Source organism: Symphodus melops, assembly GCF_947650265.1.
Source record: "Symphodus melops genome assembly, chromosome: 14".
Lineage (NCBI taxonomy): Eukaryota > Metazoa > Chordata > Actinopteri > Labriformes > Labridae > Symphodus > Symphodus melops.
The window spans coordinates 16,834,319-16,848,935 of NC_136704.1; the positions used below are offsets into that span (position 1 = coordinate 16,834,319).

Sequence of the window (14,617 nt, forward strand, 5' to 3'; positions counted from 1 at the left end):
TGGGTAATGTAGTGGGTTAACCCAGTTTATAGACTTATTTTACAATTATCTGAAGATTTCAGGACTACATGTCCCACTACGCTTTCTTTGTCGTTCATTCGCTTCTCTGGTAACCATAGCAACGTCGTCCAATCCTCCAAATGAGTCAAATTGTGTTAGAAAATTTACTGAAAAAGGCAACTTAAGAAATATCATTGGTTATTTTTATTTATAACCAAGCAATAGAATAACTTTTTGCTTTGATTAAAAAAAAACAAATTCGTTTTGTAGAAGTGGGCAGCTGGTGATGACGTCACATTTCCTCGACTTGCAGATCTGTCAGAGAGTTGAGTTTTTAGAGAAGCGAGAGAAAGATGGGGGATTTTTTACGTTCAAATAAATTAAGACTTCAAACCAGGACCGGTTTTTAATGCGTAGTTCGTCGTTTAAACGCAGTACAAGTCTCGACTCGGCAAAACCAAGACTCAAGTCGTAACACGTGAGTGACTCACGTGGCTACCTAATTCGCATGCTTCTTCCGACCAACATTAGCTGACGTCGGCTGGGTTCATTGTTACTCAAAGTCTTTATAGGTAAAGTTGTTGTACGTCAGTATATGAAAGTCAGTCTGTATTTGGACACATCGGCTGCTCCTGTGGCTGGCAGCAGGATGAAGATGGAGCTGTCCCGAGTGATCCATGGAAGTGTTCGGCTGGGTGTGTTGAAGGGTCTCGGCAGGACGGGACAGCATTCTCTAGAGATCCCGGGGTGTCTGTTGTACACACACTTGGGAACAGTACCACACCTTACCCAGGACACTCTGCACACTCTGAGCAACCTGCCGTCCGTCACACAGGTCACCCTGTCCAATATGTAAGCTGAAGTCATCACACACTGACAACTCAAAGTATGTCTGAAGTCTAGAGTCCCTCCTCATCCTGTTGTTTCCTTTAGAGCAGAACACCAGGAAGTGATGGAGGAGTTTAAGGACGGATTCACCAAGTTTTCAGGTACATTTTCTTCCATCCATAAATCTGATTGGTTGTAAATATTAGTATTGTGGGACCTGAAACTGCTCAGAGTAAACAGCTTTGATTGGACATGATTTTGAAAGTCTCCCGAGGATAATCAAATGGTAAAATACTACTACATTATGAGCTTTTGTCTTACTGAAAACCAAACATTTTTGTTTACATGTTTTGTGTACATGAATGAAGCAGATTTGCATAAAAAGCTTTACAAAGCGCTGGAGTCTTAAATGCCAAGAGTCAAGACTTTATACGGCACAATGTTCTTTTTTTAGTGAGTTATGTTTCCACTGAGATTAAACAAGGCAGGAAACAGGTACATTGTAGAGTGTGGCTACCTGTGATTAAAGACTTGTTACCACAGCAACCGGTCAACAAAGACAACAGTAAGCAATGAGTATCCAACCACTCATTAAGTGCAGGTTGAATATATATCATATACTTAAAGCTTAAAAACAGTAAGTTAGTGAAGTCTGTGGGGTATTTTTCTGTCTTCAAGCTCAACATTATTTGATGTGTCAAGTTTACTAATTTATTTTAGCAGCTATATATTTGAAGGCATGATGTTGGAAATGGAAAATGTAAAAATCCCTTACAGCAGACGGTGACACACCCACTCACATTACATCTACAGATGTCACATTTCTATATTTCTCACGTTGCTGAAAGGGGTTCCTCCATGATTGTTTTTGAACACCCTGCAGTAGTCGTATTGGCTAAGAGGGGAAAACATCAGATGTATGACTCATTGATTGATGTAAATGTTATTCATGCACACTGTGTACATATACACCAAAGAGCTTAAGATGTATGAATAAATTTGTGCTGGCTAAATTGAAAACGCTAGAGCAAATTGCCTGAGAATGTGCAGTGTTTCATTCAATATTGGCAAGCTGATTAGCACCGTGACTACAAAAGTGCTGCTGCTCTGAGTGATATTAAAATGCCCCAGAGTACGACCTCGTTCGTCTTTGCTGTACAACAGTAAACTTTATTCTGCCTCAGGCAAAGACATTTGAAATTAGAAATCTAACCACTGTAGCGCCACTTGTGGTGAGCTGTCAGAGGATTACTACTGCTCTGTCTCTTAAGTCCCTGAAGGGAAGGGCATTGATTGAATAATTAGAATTATTAGGAGTATTTTCTGCTATGAAGCCTTTTGTTTCCTGCACCTTTTGATCATCTGCTGCAGCTGTGTTTGCTGATAAGACCACACCTCATTCCTCTCCTCAGACGCGGAGTCTCCACATTAACATGAAATAATGAAGCATTTCACCCCGTCACCTCGCTACGTGCTCGGCCTGTGTTGGTTGTAACAAATTGTCTGTTTTTATTTTTTTTTCCCACCGTCGAAGTGACGCGCTGTAATTTTGTTTCATGTGCTGAGCAGGTCTTCATGACACAGTGTTGTATTGCTCTCTGCACGACCCTGCGACCCGATGCCCGACAGGTTACACCACCAACAAGGTGAGACCTTTTCTCTAAGACAAAAATATAATGACACATTTTTGGTTAAAATCTAATCTATGATGCCGAGAATTAGATTTTAGACTTTTGTTACCACTTTCATGTCTATGCACTGTTAAAGCCATTCCTAGTCCTATTGTCTTCGAGACATTTTTTTGTAGAGATGGACCTATTGTTCCAGTCGTATTGTACTGCAGCCGTTTAAAGGAGTTTTTTGGGTGCCAGCGGGTATCTTAACCAACAACCTATTTAAAAGTTTGTTACCAGTTGATTAAAAGGGACGTCTTCTCCCATGATTTATTACCTCAAGTAACATTTTCCCTATGAGTAAATGCCCTGCATTTTTAATTTTTTTCTTCTTTTTTTTGTCATTAAAGTATTTTTTTTTTCATTCATTCATTTGTAAACAACATTAAGTAGCAAACAAACCAACGACAGACAAACAGAGAGAAACAACCGAAAAACCTCTACAAAAAAGAAAAAAGAAAACTACAAAAATAAAACATGGGCACCAACCTTTGAAATGTTAAAATGTTCTTTTTTTTTTTTTTTTTTTTTTTTGATCTGACAGTAGCCATTTAAAGTTTGGGGCTCTCTAAAAGAATTTGGTTTCACCTCGAGAGGGCTTTTAAGCTGTCCATCTTTTTTTTATAGTCAGTAGTCCTGCCCAGGGAGCATTTGCCAGAAAATCAGCCCCAGTAATATTATTCCACATAGCCGTATTGTATTGAGCTCAGGGGAGAAAGGGAATGATCCTGCTTAAATACAGAACTAGTCCAGCAGTTCTCTTCCTACAGTAGTCTTTATGCTAAGATAAGCTAACTGACAGTCTGTAGATGTTTATATTCAGCTCTTATCAGAAAGTGAATGAGCCGTCCTTTGAGTGCTACTATAAAGAGGAATGTATCCAAGCACATTTCTAAAAATACCTAAGTTCCTGTGTATCATCACAGGTGTCTTCTCATATTGATCTCCTCTTTGTGTTCTTCGTAGACGGTTTCAGTGTGGGGCAGCGGTGGGCGAATAGAGCTGACAGTGGACAAGTTCATGGCGCTCCAGAAGGCCGTGAAACCGGACTGGTACCAGAGCATGGCAGACGGAGAGACGTGGCAGAACAGCACCTCTCGGAAAAGAGTCCGCAAGTCAGTGGATCGAACGCTGGCCCACTTGGATGAGTGTCTGCTCATTCACCAGAAATCCCAGGTGCACACACAATCTGCAGCCTTCACACGCACGCACACACACACACACACTTTTCTCTTACATTGGTGAATCAGTCATGCACGGCACGCGCTCAAAGGACAGGTATTGATGTTTGCTGTCGTTGTGCAGCCGTGCCTCGGCTGGAAACACAGCGAGATTAGAAGATGTACGTTATCAGTGTCTGTGTTTTTAAGGTTCAGCTTCATGCATGACTAATGAAATCAACTGAGATAATGTTTTTTTTCTTTATTTTTTTTTTCTTTTAAAGCACTAAGTCGATTCTTCCTTTCATGATTGAGAAGAAAACACTGATCCAACATGAAGAGGTGCAGAAGAACCCTCATCACGAGACATATTTCACTTTGAGTTACGAGATAACATATTCTATCCAGTACTCCTTAAACACCTGTGAATGTGTTAGCTTTCACATGAATGATTATTTAAAACAGTTCACTGCTTGTTGAACTTTGAGAAGTGCTATGTTTGTGAGACACAAGACAGAAACAAAACACCAACGAAAACATGAGAAATCAGCAGCAAAAGAATCAACCCATGTAATGAACCCACCAGAAGACAACAACTCCATGCACGAGACCAGGAGGACCAAAGATGTGAAATAATACAAGAGGTCGAATCAGTCAAAGATATAAAAGCTCTCAAAAGAAGGAAAAGCCTTAAAACGAGATAAGAGCAAATACAAATAGACAGTAATAATAACTAACCCTAACAAAAGCAGTAAAAACATTTCAATGTGGTATCATAATAACAGATTAATAGTGGTGAAAACAAAAAAAGAAGAGATTAAATCAGTTGAAGTAGATGCAGTCAAAAAAGGAATGGTGATGGATAAAAGCAGGGAAAGAACTTGAGAATGTTTCGGGAAACATCAAATAAACAAGACGGTGACTTTAAAAGAGTGTCTGATTCTGCTCTCTCCTTACACCTCGTCAGCCGCTTCATTCCAGAGCTGAGTGGCTGCTATGACCAAAACATGATCTCCCCCAGCGTGAAGCCTTTGGAGCCTTGGTTTTTAAACCACCAGAAGGAACTTACCTTTTGATGATACCAAGAAATAAAATGGCGTCCCCCCCCTGCTGCTAGAAGTAGGTCATTAGTTACCTTGAGGAGGCTGTGCTACAGCACACTCTGAAAGTGGATTGACAAATCTTCAAGAGGTTATTCTTAGACATATTTTGAGACTTTGTACTCAATCAGCTGTTTCTTCCCTTCTCGTGATATTAGTGTTGCGTTACAAAAAAAGTCTATTTTTCTGCACACGAGAAAATATATTCCACTTATGCAGCATGTTTGCCTTTACAAAAGCTTGAGATGATTTTCAGAGAGTTTTTTTCCCACTCTCTTGCCTCTTGTTTTTTGCTCCCCCTTCTATCTCTCAGCGTTTCTGTCGGCTGTATAAACTGTCTCTCCTTTGCAGGAGTTGGAGGGAGTGGAGGTGTTCGGGGTTGTGGAGGGAGGAGACATCCTGGAGGAGAGGCTCCGCTCAGCCAGAGAGACCGCCAAGAGACCTGTGGCTGGATTCTGCCTGGACGGCCTTCAAACGGGCGCAATTGACCAAAACCTGAGGACCCAGCTCATCACAGCTGTGACCAAGGAGCTGCCTGAGGACAAACCCATGTGAGTCCTGCTGATGAACATGTGAGAAAGTGTCCATTGATTATAGATATATATATATATAGAGAGAGAGGTCATCAGTTTGACTGAAAGGCAGTCCCTGAAGCAGCCAAGAAAAAGAAGCCTGCCTACAGCAGATCCACTATGGAGCTGAGAAACATGGAACACAAAGGCAGGCAGGGTGATTATTCAGCAGATCACCATCAGCCTGAAGGGATGTCCTGCAGTGGATCTATAAACCTAATGCCTGCCAGGATAAAATGAATGATGTTTAAATCAATAAATGTGTTCAAAGTGATGTCTTCTAACAGCTTACATGATCAATCTGCAGCTGAAGATTACTGTCAGCCTGATGATCACGTTCCAGCTATTCACAGTTTGGTGTAAAATGTCCAGCAAGTAAACAAATGAATTCAGTTAAGAAAGGAAAAACTTGTATATAAAAAAAAAACTAGTGCAGCAGTGGAGATTAAGATGCAGCGAGCGAGGCCGGCATGGCAGGATGTGAGCAACACAGTGTGATGCACAGATTAATGGGCCAAGTTAGTGAGTCCTGCCCACTCAGTAAATGATCCATCCTGATTGATTACAAGTTAGGTGCGTTATGCCACATTACATACAGCAAAGAGAGCGTGACATTATTCTCTAGAGATGGTTGTTTTCTCCTCTTTTACATGAATGAATCAGAGCTGAGAGGATTTGTGGATTATTCATCATCAGAAATTAGGGTGTTTTATTTAATGATCACTTTTATTGAGTGTCAGTTCGATTGCCTGCTCCTGGAGATGTTCTGTGTTATTATCGTTTAAATGAAATATCTTTTGGTTTTGGAGTGTTTTTTTAACCTTTTTACCAAACCAGGAAAGAAACTTGACATTTCAAATCTAATTTTCAAGAGTTTCTTTTCAACTGGCAGCAGCACAAAATGAATGGCCTGTTGCTGATACAGCCATTTTTTTCCCCAGAAATGTCAAACAAAAAAAATTATTCATTAAGTTTTGTAAATCTGTACTTTTATTTTTATCATTTATGTATTTTTAAAATCTTTCTACTGTTAGCTCGTGGCTCGGAGAGAAATGTCTTTTAAATTTTTCTGTATGTCCTGCGCAAAAATCGACAGATGTCCTGGACCTTATTCTTAGTATCATATTATACATTTAAATTTAAGCAGGATTGAGGTATTCTTCAGAAGACACTATTTACAAATGTAAAGCACAAGATAGACAAGAGGAGCTGTTTAGTTCACAGAGGGTTCTTCACAAGATCTTTACATATCGGGCACTTCATTTTGATCTTTATCTTACAAATAGACTTGGTGCTTTATTAATGTTCAAACACGTAACTCACACATATTGTGATGCCTTTGGATTTTTTTTGCGTGATCGTAATTCTCCACAAGATATTAAAAGGATTTCCTTTGAAGGGCGCTTTTCTCCCAAAGCTGCCCGTTCACTTCCAGCTTGTCAGAGACCTTTGAGTGGAGGCTTCCCACATTAGTGCTCCTCTCTTCGACTTGATGGAGGAGCTGTGGATCTGAGTTTCAGAGGAAGTTTCCTGTTCAGGGTGATAGTCTGTATCCTCGAGCTCTGTGCCGACTTCTCTTAAGTTTTCCTTTGACAAGCTCTTCTCGAATACTGTCGAGTAAACAAGTCGAGAGGAGGAACTATTGACATTGAACGTTGACGCCACAAGGCAAACATCAGACGGAGCTGAAAAGCACAAAAGATTCTGCTGGGGGTTTTCCTCTTGTCGGGCAGTCCATATCATCAAACAATTGTGTTTTTGAAAGGAATTTGAATGGTCACTTTTGGTTTTAATGTCTGGCTTTTTTTTGCTGTCGTGTCACCCTCAGACTGCTGCAGGGCGTAGGACGACCTGATGAGGTGCTGGCGTGCGTGGAGGCCGGCGTGGACCTGTTTGAGAGTTTCTTCCCTTTCCAAGTAACAGAGCGGGGCTGTGCTCTCGTCTTCAGCTTTGATATCTCCCCGGATCCAGAGCGCGCAGGTAGAGCGCCCCCTAAAGGTGTGGTGGATAATTGCCCTGAATAAAACACTTTGACAACTTCCTGATTATACTTATGTAGAGGCTAAATCAACCTCTCAGCCAGCCGTACAAAGCTATCACAATACATCTTTGCTAATGTTCGCCATACATTGAAAAAGACATTCATTGTGCCCAAGGACGAAAGCAAGATATTTTTTAATTACTGATTTAATTTAAACAAAAACATGCGTCTGAAATTTGTTTACATTCTGCTTCTCCAACATTCCCGTTTCTGAAGTTTTCCTTTCACATATACATAGTTTGATTTCCTGCAGGGCTCATTCTTGTCTCAGAGAACAGAGGAGTATTCTTCTTTCTGAGTAGGGACCCACCCAACACTCACTCTTATTAGATATTGAACATGTGCAGTAAAGCATTATGACATTTTAATTCCTTGTATTTACGTAATGGGTTAAATTACCAACGTTATAATAAACCAGTTTTTTTTCAAACCAAACGATCTTTCACGTCAAAGACCTTCTATAGCCACAAAATGACTCTTGGAGACTATGCTGTTTCGTAGCAAATTGTCCCTTACAGATGGAAAACAGTGTTCCTCATAAGAAGCTTGCAGTATATGATAGCCGAGAGCAAACTGGCATGTCATGATGTCATTTGGAGATTTGGTAAGAGTGTCTCTTTCACAAAGATTCAATTGGGTGAGAATAAAATGGGACTGAAATGTGGTGGGGAAATATTACTCATCTTACTATTAAAGTATATAGCATCATTTATGGTTTGTCAATATGCAGAGAAAACGAGAACAGAGGTATGAATGTTATAAAATGAGGCTCACGTCTATATTTGTAATGGTGCACGGTCACTAATCAAAACACAGAACTGATGATTGGAGCTCAATAATTAGCACGTCAGGCCTATGTTAATTTCTATAGGAGGAGTCTGTGATGTTGAGCTGGATACACTTACAGTTTTCTGGTACTTATATAATGTAAACAGGAATTCACAACAAAGCAAAGTCTAATTACAGCCTGCTGTGCCAGACTTAAATGGTTTAGACCTTGCAGACTTTGCCAAAGGAAGAACAACTCTTCATCTACATTCATTTGTTGAGCGTAAGGAAAAGGCTGCCTTTCCAGTCTCTTGTCATGTAATGAATAATAAAGGAGTGTGAGTCCCAGAGGGTAGATGTCTTATATGTTCAAAGTATACATTGGCCTTTTTGTCTGTGTGAAGTTGCTAATGTTGCTGGTATATTCTAGCCCCAGGTCAATTGGAATAATTGGGAGAAATATTTTCATCTGCTGAAATGAAATCAATGAAAAATGTCTTGACAGTGCCGATATGTGCATGTTTAACTTCAGGCTTGTTGTTGTTCTTTGTGCCACAAGTGAACCCAGGAGAAATGTAATGATAAAAGCTTTTGGACTTGGGCCCGCCGAAGACTTGTTTCATTAAAAAGTAGTTTGACAGACTGAGTGAAGTTTGGTATCCAGCAGTAGTGTCAGGCAGTACTAATCAATTCTGCGCATGGAGCATAATGGAGTTCAATGGGGATGGGGGCAGTGATGGTGTCAAACCTGAAGAGCAATTTCTAATTCCCCACTCAGCCAATTACAGGGCTTCACGGGGGGATGTCAACACCCTCACTTCCCAGTTAAGACCCTTTTTGAAACTCCAGACCTCATGCTAATTCACCCCATTGCTCTTTTCCTTCCTTCTCAACCTTACAGAACGTTCTTTATAGCTCTTAACGTTTTTTTATTTTTCCAAATCCTCTTTTCTGCTGCTTCCACACATTTAGCCTCCACTAAACCACAACATACAAACGTACTGGTCTGTATTTAGTCAGAGATGAGTTAATGACTGAACCTGTTACATAGAAAACTGGAATAATAAATAAAATGTGTATTATTTTAAAGCACTGTTTATTGTTTAAGATAATCAAATTAGGTGAGTCTTGAATCTTGAGGATAAATTAAACTACTGCAGTCTGGCCTTGAATTTTTTTTTTTTTTGTTCAAAAATACTTCTGATACAAAAAGCTCTCAATAGTTGAATTTTAAACAACATATGGATAAATAAAGAGATAGATGTAATGAGAATGAAGAAAAAAAGTATTGGAAACTACTTTGGATTCAAATTCAAAAAACTTTATTTGTCCCCGGGGGGGCAATTCAAGGGCACACAGAGCAGCAAATAACGACAACATTTAACCAATCAACAAAGAATAAAGTGTCAAAGAAGAATAAGTGTCAAGAATACAATCACAGAGTTAGGTACAAGGAAGCAGAGAGTAAAGTGTCTAACTAGCCTAGCTTATCAGATAAGCAACATGTACTACGTTAGTTGAAATATCTAGTAAAGGCCAGCAGTTGACAGCCTGAGTTTTTAAAATACTATGTAGATACTTTTACCTTTTAATAATTGAATGTGTTATAAGTATTAATAAAGCACGAGTAAACTGTAAAGCAAACAGATGTAAAAGTAATATGAGTGAACTAGTTGTGCTGAGCTAACTCACTTAACTTATCTTAAATAGCTAACTAGCTTAAACAAATGTAGGCTCTGCGGCAACAACCCTTGTGTTAAACCAGTGATTTGATGATGTTAAGCTAATTAATTACCACATTTAGATGAGATTAAGTAGCTAATTTGTTCCTAAATGTAAAGAATTAAAGATACGTTGAAATGTGTTTTCAGACCAGTTACTGAATTCTGCATCCCAATGTTTTTTGTTTTATTTGTTCACTTTATGTAATTCTGCAATAATGTGGAAATAATTATTCAAAAAGCAAAACATCAAGGTTTGAACAGCTTTCTTTGAATAAATAGCTTTAAAACTTAAAGCCCTTTTTCTCAGCCTCACCGTTTTTGTAGTTTACTGTGCTCTGTTTGTGAGCCAGAATTCCTGCACAAGTTCCTGGGTCCTGGTCAAGCCTCATTTGTCCCTTTTTTACTCTCATTCTTATCAGCCCCTCCTTATGGCACATACACACACCACCACCAAGCTCTAATAGTTTCATGCTTTGTTCATACACATACACAGCTGCTTCAACTGTTTCAGTTTGCTCTTAATCCTTTTTAATCCACATCTTTAATTAAATGCTACACTCTTTAAAAAAAAATGTTCTTCTTCTTCTCTTCCTTTGTTTTATGTTATATTCCCTGAATCCCAGGTTTGTAGCCAGAGAGATATTTAAGTGTTCCCTCCAGCTAACATCAACAGCATCCTTCACATACATTTCCCCATTCTCACTCTCAGTCTGTAGGGAACACGCGTTTGTGTAGCATGTAAGCTATCATAAGGCACAGAGAATGTAGGACACTTGGTGTTTAAAAGGGGTCAGCCCAGTGTTTCGTTGCAGTCGTTCGGCTTAATAAGCACTGTGGTTCTGTATGTAGTGACATATTCCTACTGAAGTTTTACATTATGTTGTGAAAAGTAAATGGTATGCTGTGCCTGATGTATCTTACATATTACATGTATCAATGTGTATATGCTTTTTATTTGAAGTGCTGGAGCTGGACGAAAAGAGGAACACAGTGGGGGAGAAGCTGCACAACAGAGATGTGAACCTTGATGATCAAACACAGATGACATCCTTTGAGATCAATCTCAACGACAAGAGGTTTGTTGTGGCTATTATCAAACCTCATCGCCTTTTTAATCAGCAGTCTCTGCAGAATTTCTCTTTTCATATGCTTATGGAAACAATTGATTTTCATTAAGGCTTCCTGTTTCTAAATCGTGATTGAACTTTCTTTGAACCCCTCTCCAGGTACCATGACGACTTCAGACCCCTGGTGGAGGGGTGTGGCTGCTACTGCTGCAAAAACCACCAGAGGGCATACCTACACCACCTGCTGGTGACCAATGAGCTGCTGGCTGGAGTCCTGCTCATGATTCACAACACAGCCCACTATCACGGCTTCTTTGGGGCCCTCAGAAATGCGCTGGCCACTGATAAACTAGACCTCCTCAAGAGACGGGTGCTTAAGGAGAGAAAGGTCTTAGACGGATAAATCAGAGAGCGATAGTAGAATGATTGATCTTGCTGTTCCTCCAAAGATCACTACACTCAGCCAGAGGCAATCCAAGCTCTATCTCGCTCTTCCCAGTTCATTCAGGATACCTTGAGACTGAGTCACATGCCTCCCAAGAAAAGAAGATTGGATGTATAAAGAGCAGAAGCGATAAAGACAACAGTCTAATGATTGTCTCTAGAGGAGGACTTGTGTATTGATCTGAGCTGATAGCCAGGAATCAGAGATGGGGTTTTTGGGGCCAGAGAGGGAAAGAAGCAGCATAAAAGGTCAAGAGGAATCTGCATTAAGAAACAGTGTGATGGATGGTGGTGGACTATCGACTTTGAGTAGGTCTCTATGCCTCCTGTTGTCTGATTGCAGGTCACCAATATCCTTCGGACTCATTAGCAGAAAAATATTGACATAGTAAAAAATGTTGTTGACTAGTTTTTAAAGAGGGGAAAACTGAACCATAGATCTCCTTCATCTGCTGTTTTATATTAAAAATCAATCTTATAATGTGATTAATTTTTGGTTTTGATTTGCTTCTTGTCATTCCATGTTATTTATCTGTCTCTGGGAATATTTGTCACATCTCAGTTAAATACCTTGATAGAAAAGCATCTTACACACACAGATTTGACTTGAGCTTGTATGATGAGATTGTGTTTGCATCAGACACGGGTGCTGTGGTTGTCGTCTCTCGTGAGTTTCAGGGGGGGGTTAGCTGAAGGTCTGTGATGACAGCTCTTCTATTCCAGCTGTGGTGGAAGGATAAAGATCAAATAAAGATATGGGTCTCTTGAAGGTTAAGAGATATAATAGACTGCCAGGCCATGTGGATGTCTGGGGGACGTGGGGAGTGGGAGGGACCGTAGAGTATGGTGGGATTATGAATCAGCAATGAGGACTTTGATAGTACCTGTGGGTTACCTTTACCACACTCAAAGCAAACTTCACAAAACAGCTAGAAGACGCTTCATTGTCTGTGAGTTGCATAAAAACTTTTTTTTTGTTTTAATATAAAATGCGTCTGAAAGATGAAGACTAAAAATTGAACAAATGAAACCCTGAATCAAAGCAGTTAATGGTCTGTTATTGTGATAGCAGTAGTAAAGGTTGTAAGACCAAACACCGAGAAGGTCATCCAAGTAGAAAAGATTATTTATGGATTTTAGCTTCCTTTACTTACAGAGCTGCTGGACAGATCTACTGCTGAGTTCTTTAAAATCTCTTTTTAAATGATTCCCTTTAAAGGAAGATTTCTTGGTTATATCGATATTTAGGCTCAGTAAAAGCTGACAACTGCTGAGTAAAAACTGTAAAATCTATATAACTGTACTCTTGATATTCATCGAGCTTGTGACCTTCAACTGTAAGATAATGTGGAATTTAAGTGATTGCAAAAAAGATGGAGGACTGCACGTTAAATATGAATAAAAATAAGAGAATAGCAGGAGGAGGAAGGGTGTAAAGCAGGAAGATACGTGTGAGAATGAGTTGAAATGGTTCTAGTTGACAAAAGATGTGAAGCTTTTCAAAAAAAAAGTTACTCTTACAGATGCCATAGTCATTAAGGTTGGTAAAAATGTGCTTAACGTTTTATGTTTAGGTAAGTTTGCTTTTTCCATCCGCTCTGTGAAATCAGGAATTCAGCTAAAGCCACAGATTTGATCTGAAATCAGCTGTTCTGTGTTGACTTCTGCAGCCTCTGTGGATCACAGCTGTATAACAAGATGAACTAGAAAACTTTTGTAGGGCCATAGCAAAGAGGTAGCATGTTTATTTTATGCTCATGGAAAACAAACTTTGTTTTCAAGGTGTTCACACACCTGGTTTAACGTAGTGCTTAGAGTAGGTTTACACAAACTGGTTAAAAGTGAATGAGAGGGCAGGACATGAGTCCCCCCCCCTTAAAAAACCTTAACTTCCACCAGTTTGGGAAAACTTTTTAATAACCCTTTCAATAATAAATTAAAAAAATTACAGTTTCTCATTATCTAGAAACCTTAAATGTACCCCAATTATGTCTTGGACATACAGTGTCAAAATGAAGCCCCCTAACAGCCAACATGAGTGCGCAAATAGAAAAAAATGGACTTCCTGTGCCCCATACTTAAAATAGATTAACCAAGAATGCGAAAAGTCAAAGAAAATAAATGTAGCACAATCAGGCTCATAGGAAGTGACAAAACAATCCTCATTCTGACTTGTTATCAGAGGAAAATAAAACACATGACATGTATGGATATCTGCGTTATGTTTCTCTGATAATCATTCTCTAAGAGGGAATGTTTATGTAATAAATGACAATCCAACAAGTTACAGCTTTGTATTAAGGCGAACATAACATCACTTTGACCTCCATGCACTCCACACAGCAGCATCTCACAATGTGTTATGTTCAATATACACAACTCCATACATCAGGTTAACATGACTGCACCACAACACCCAGACAGATGTGAGGAGTTTAATCCTCAATCACATCAAATCAAATGGCAGTGCTGCAAAGGAAACCACTTTAATTTGTGAGTATATTTCACTCTCATCCACATGGAGTCATGTTTGTTCTCTGGATGATGTCAGTCCAGCTCTGTAATGCAAAGCTCTTATCACAAATTATCCAGATCACATCCTTTTTATGAGGATCAAGTACTTAACTGAAAGCAGTTTTTTCACCAAAAAGCTAAAGTGTCAAATACAACTTTAAATGATTTATTAACCTTGATTTGATTCTATGAAGCGATAATTTCTATCAAAGATTTGAATATGTATGAGAAGTAGACGGGAGTTGATGTTTTTCTGTGTGCCTCATTTTCAGCAGCGTTCAGTGACATTGGCACTATGTCGATGTAAAAGAGCTCTGAATGACACAGTCAGCAGGGGGCCGTCACTGCTCATTTCAACTAATTATAAAGATGAAGAGCGGTATTCAGGCTGGATCACTACAAGCTGCTTTTCTCTCTCTCCACTCTTCTGGACAAGTTTTGCAGCGTGAGCCAAGCCACACATTTGTCTCACACTTCACATGGCAGCAGGATTGTTATCTGCTGTTGTTGCTGCTGCTGCACAACAGGAACAAGTTCAGCTGCCGTCCCAAAACAACAGAAAGCCTAATAAAGGCAGCGGTGTTTGGTGCAGCGAGTGTTTTCCGTTGAGGAAATTATTTCCAGAGAAGGGCTGTTATCAGGGAGGGATTGTGTTGTCAGAGAAGGGCATCCAGAGTCCTTACAGGAGTGAGAGAGTGCCAGTGCTTTTATCTTTGAGCGACATGT

The 14,617-nt window shown here is 39.6% G+C and overlaps 1 protein-coding gene across 2 annotated transcripts; it reads left to right on the top strand.

The window, feature by feature from the left end:
* Positions 1–309: 309 nt before the first annotated feature.
* qtrt2 (queuine tRNA-ribosyltransferase accessory subunit 2) lies at positions 310–11,863 on the top strand. 2 transcript variants are annotated; one of them, XM_079361256.1, is made up of 8 exons: positions 310–852; positions 934–989; positions 2,398–2,474; positions 3,468–3,677; positions 5,113–5,312; positions 7,162–7,331; positions 10,828–10,942; positions 11,093–11,863. In XM_079361256.1, exons 1-8 carry the CDS (start codon positions 596–598, stop codon positions 11,334–11,336), a joined length of 1,329 nt encoding a protein of 442 aa, XP_079217382.1. In that variant the 5' UTR covers positions 310–595; the 3' UTR covers positions 11,337–11,863. The 2 variants fall into 2 exon arrangements, with proteins under 2 accessions (XP_079217382.1, XP_079217383.1); XM_079361257.1 differs by having other exon boundaries at positions 7,162–7,313.
* The last annotated feature ends 2,754 nt before the right edge of the window (positions 11,864–14,617 follow it).

Coding starts and splice junctions, on each gene's coding strand:
- qtrt2 (XM_079361256.1), top strand. CDS start 596: ATGAAAGTCAGTCTGTATTTGGACACATCGGCTGCTCCTGTGGCTGGC. Junction 853..933: donor CAGGTCACCCTGTCCAATAT/GTAAGCTGAAGT, acceptor TGTTTCCTTTAG/AGCAGAACACCAGGAAGTGA. Junction 3,678..5,112: donor TCATTCACCAGAAATCCCAG/GTGCACACACAA, acceptor TCTCCTTTGCAG/GAGTTGGAGGGAGTGGAGGT.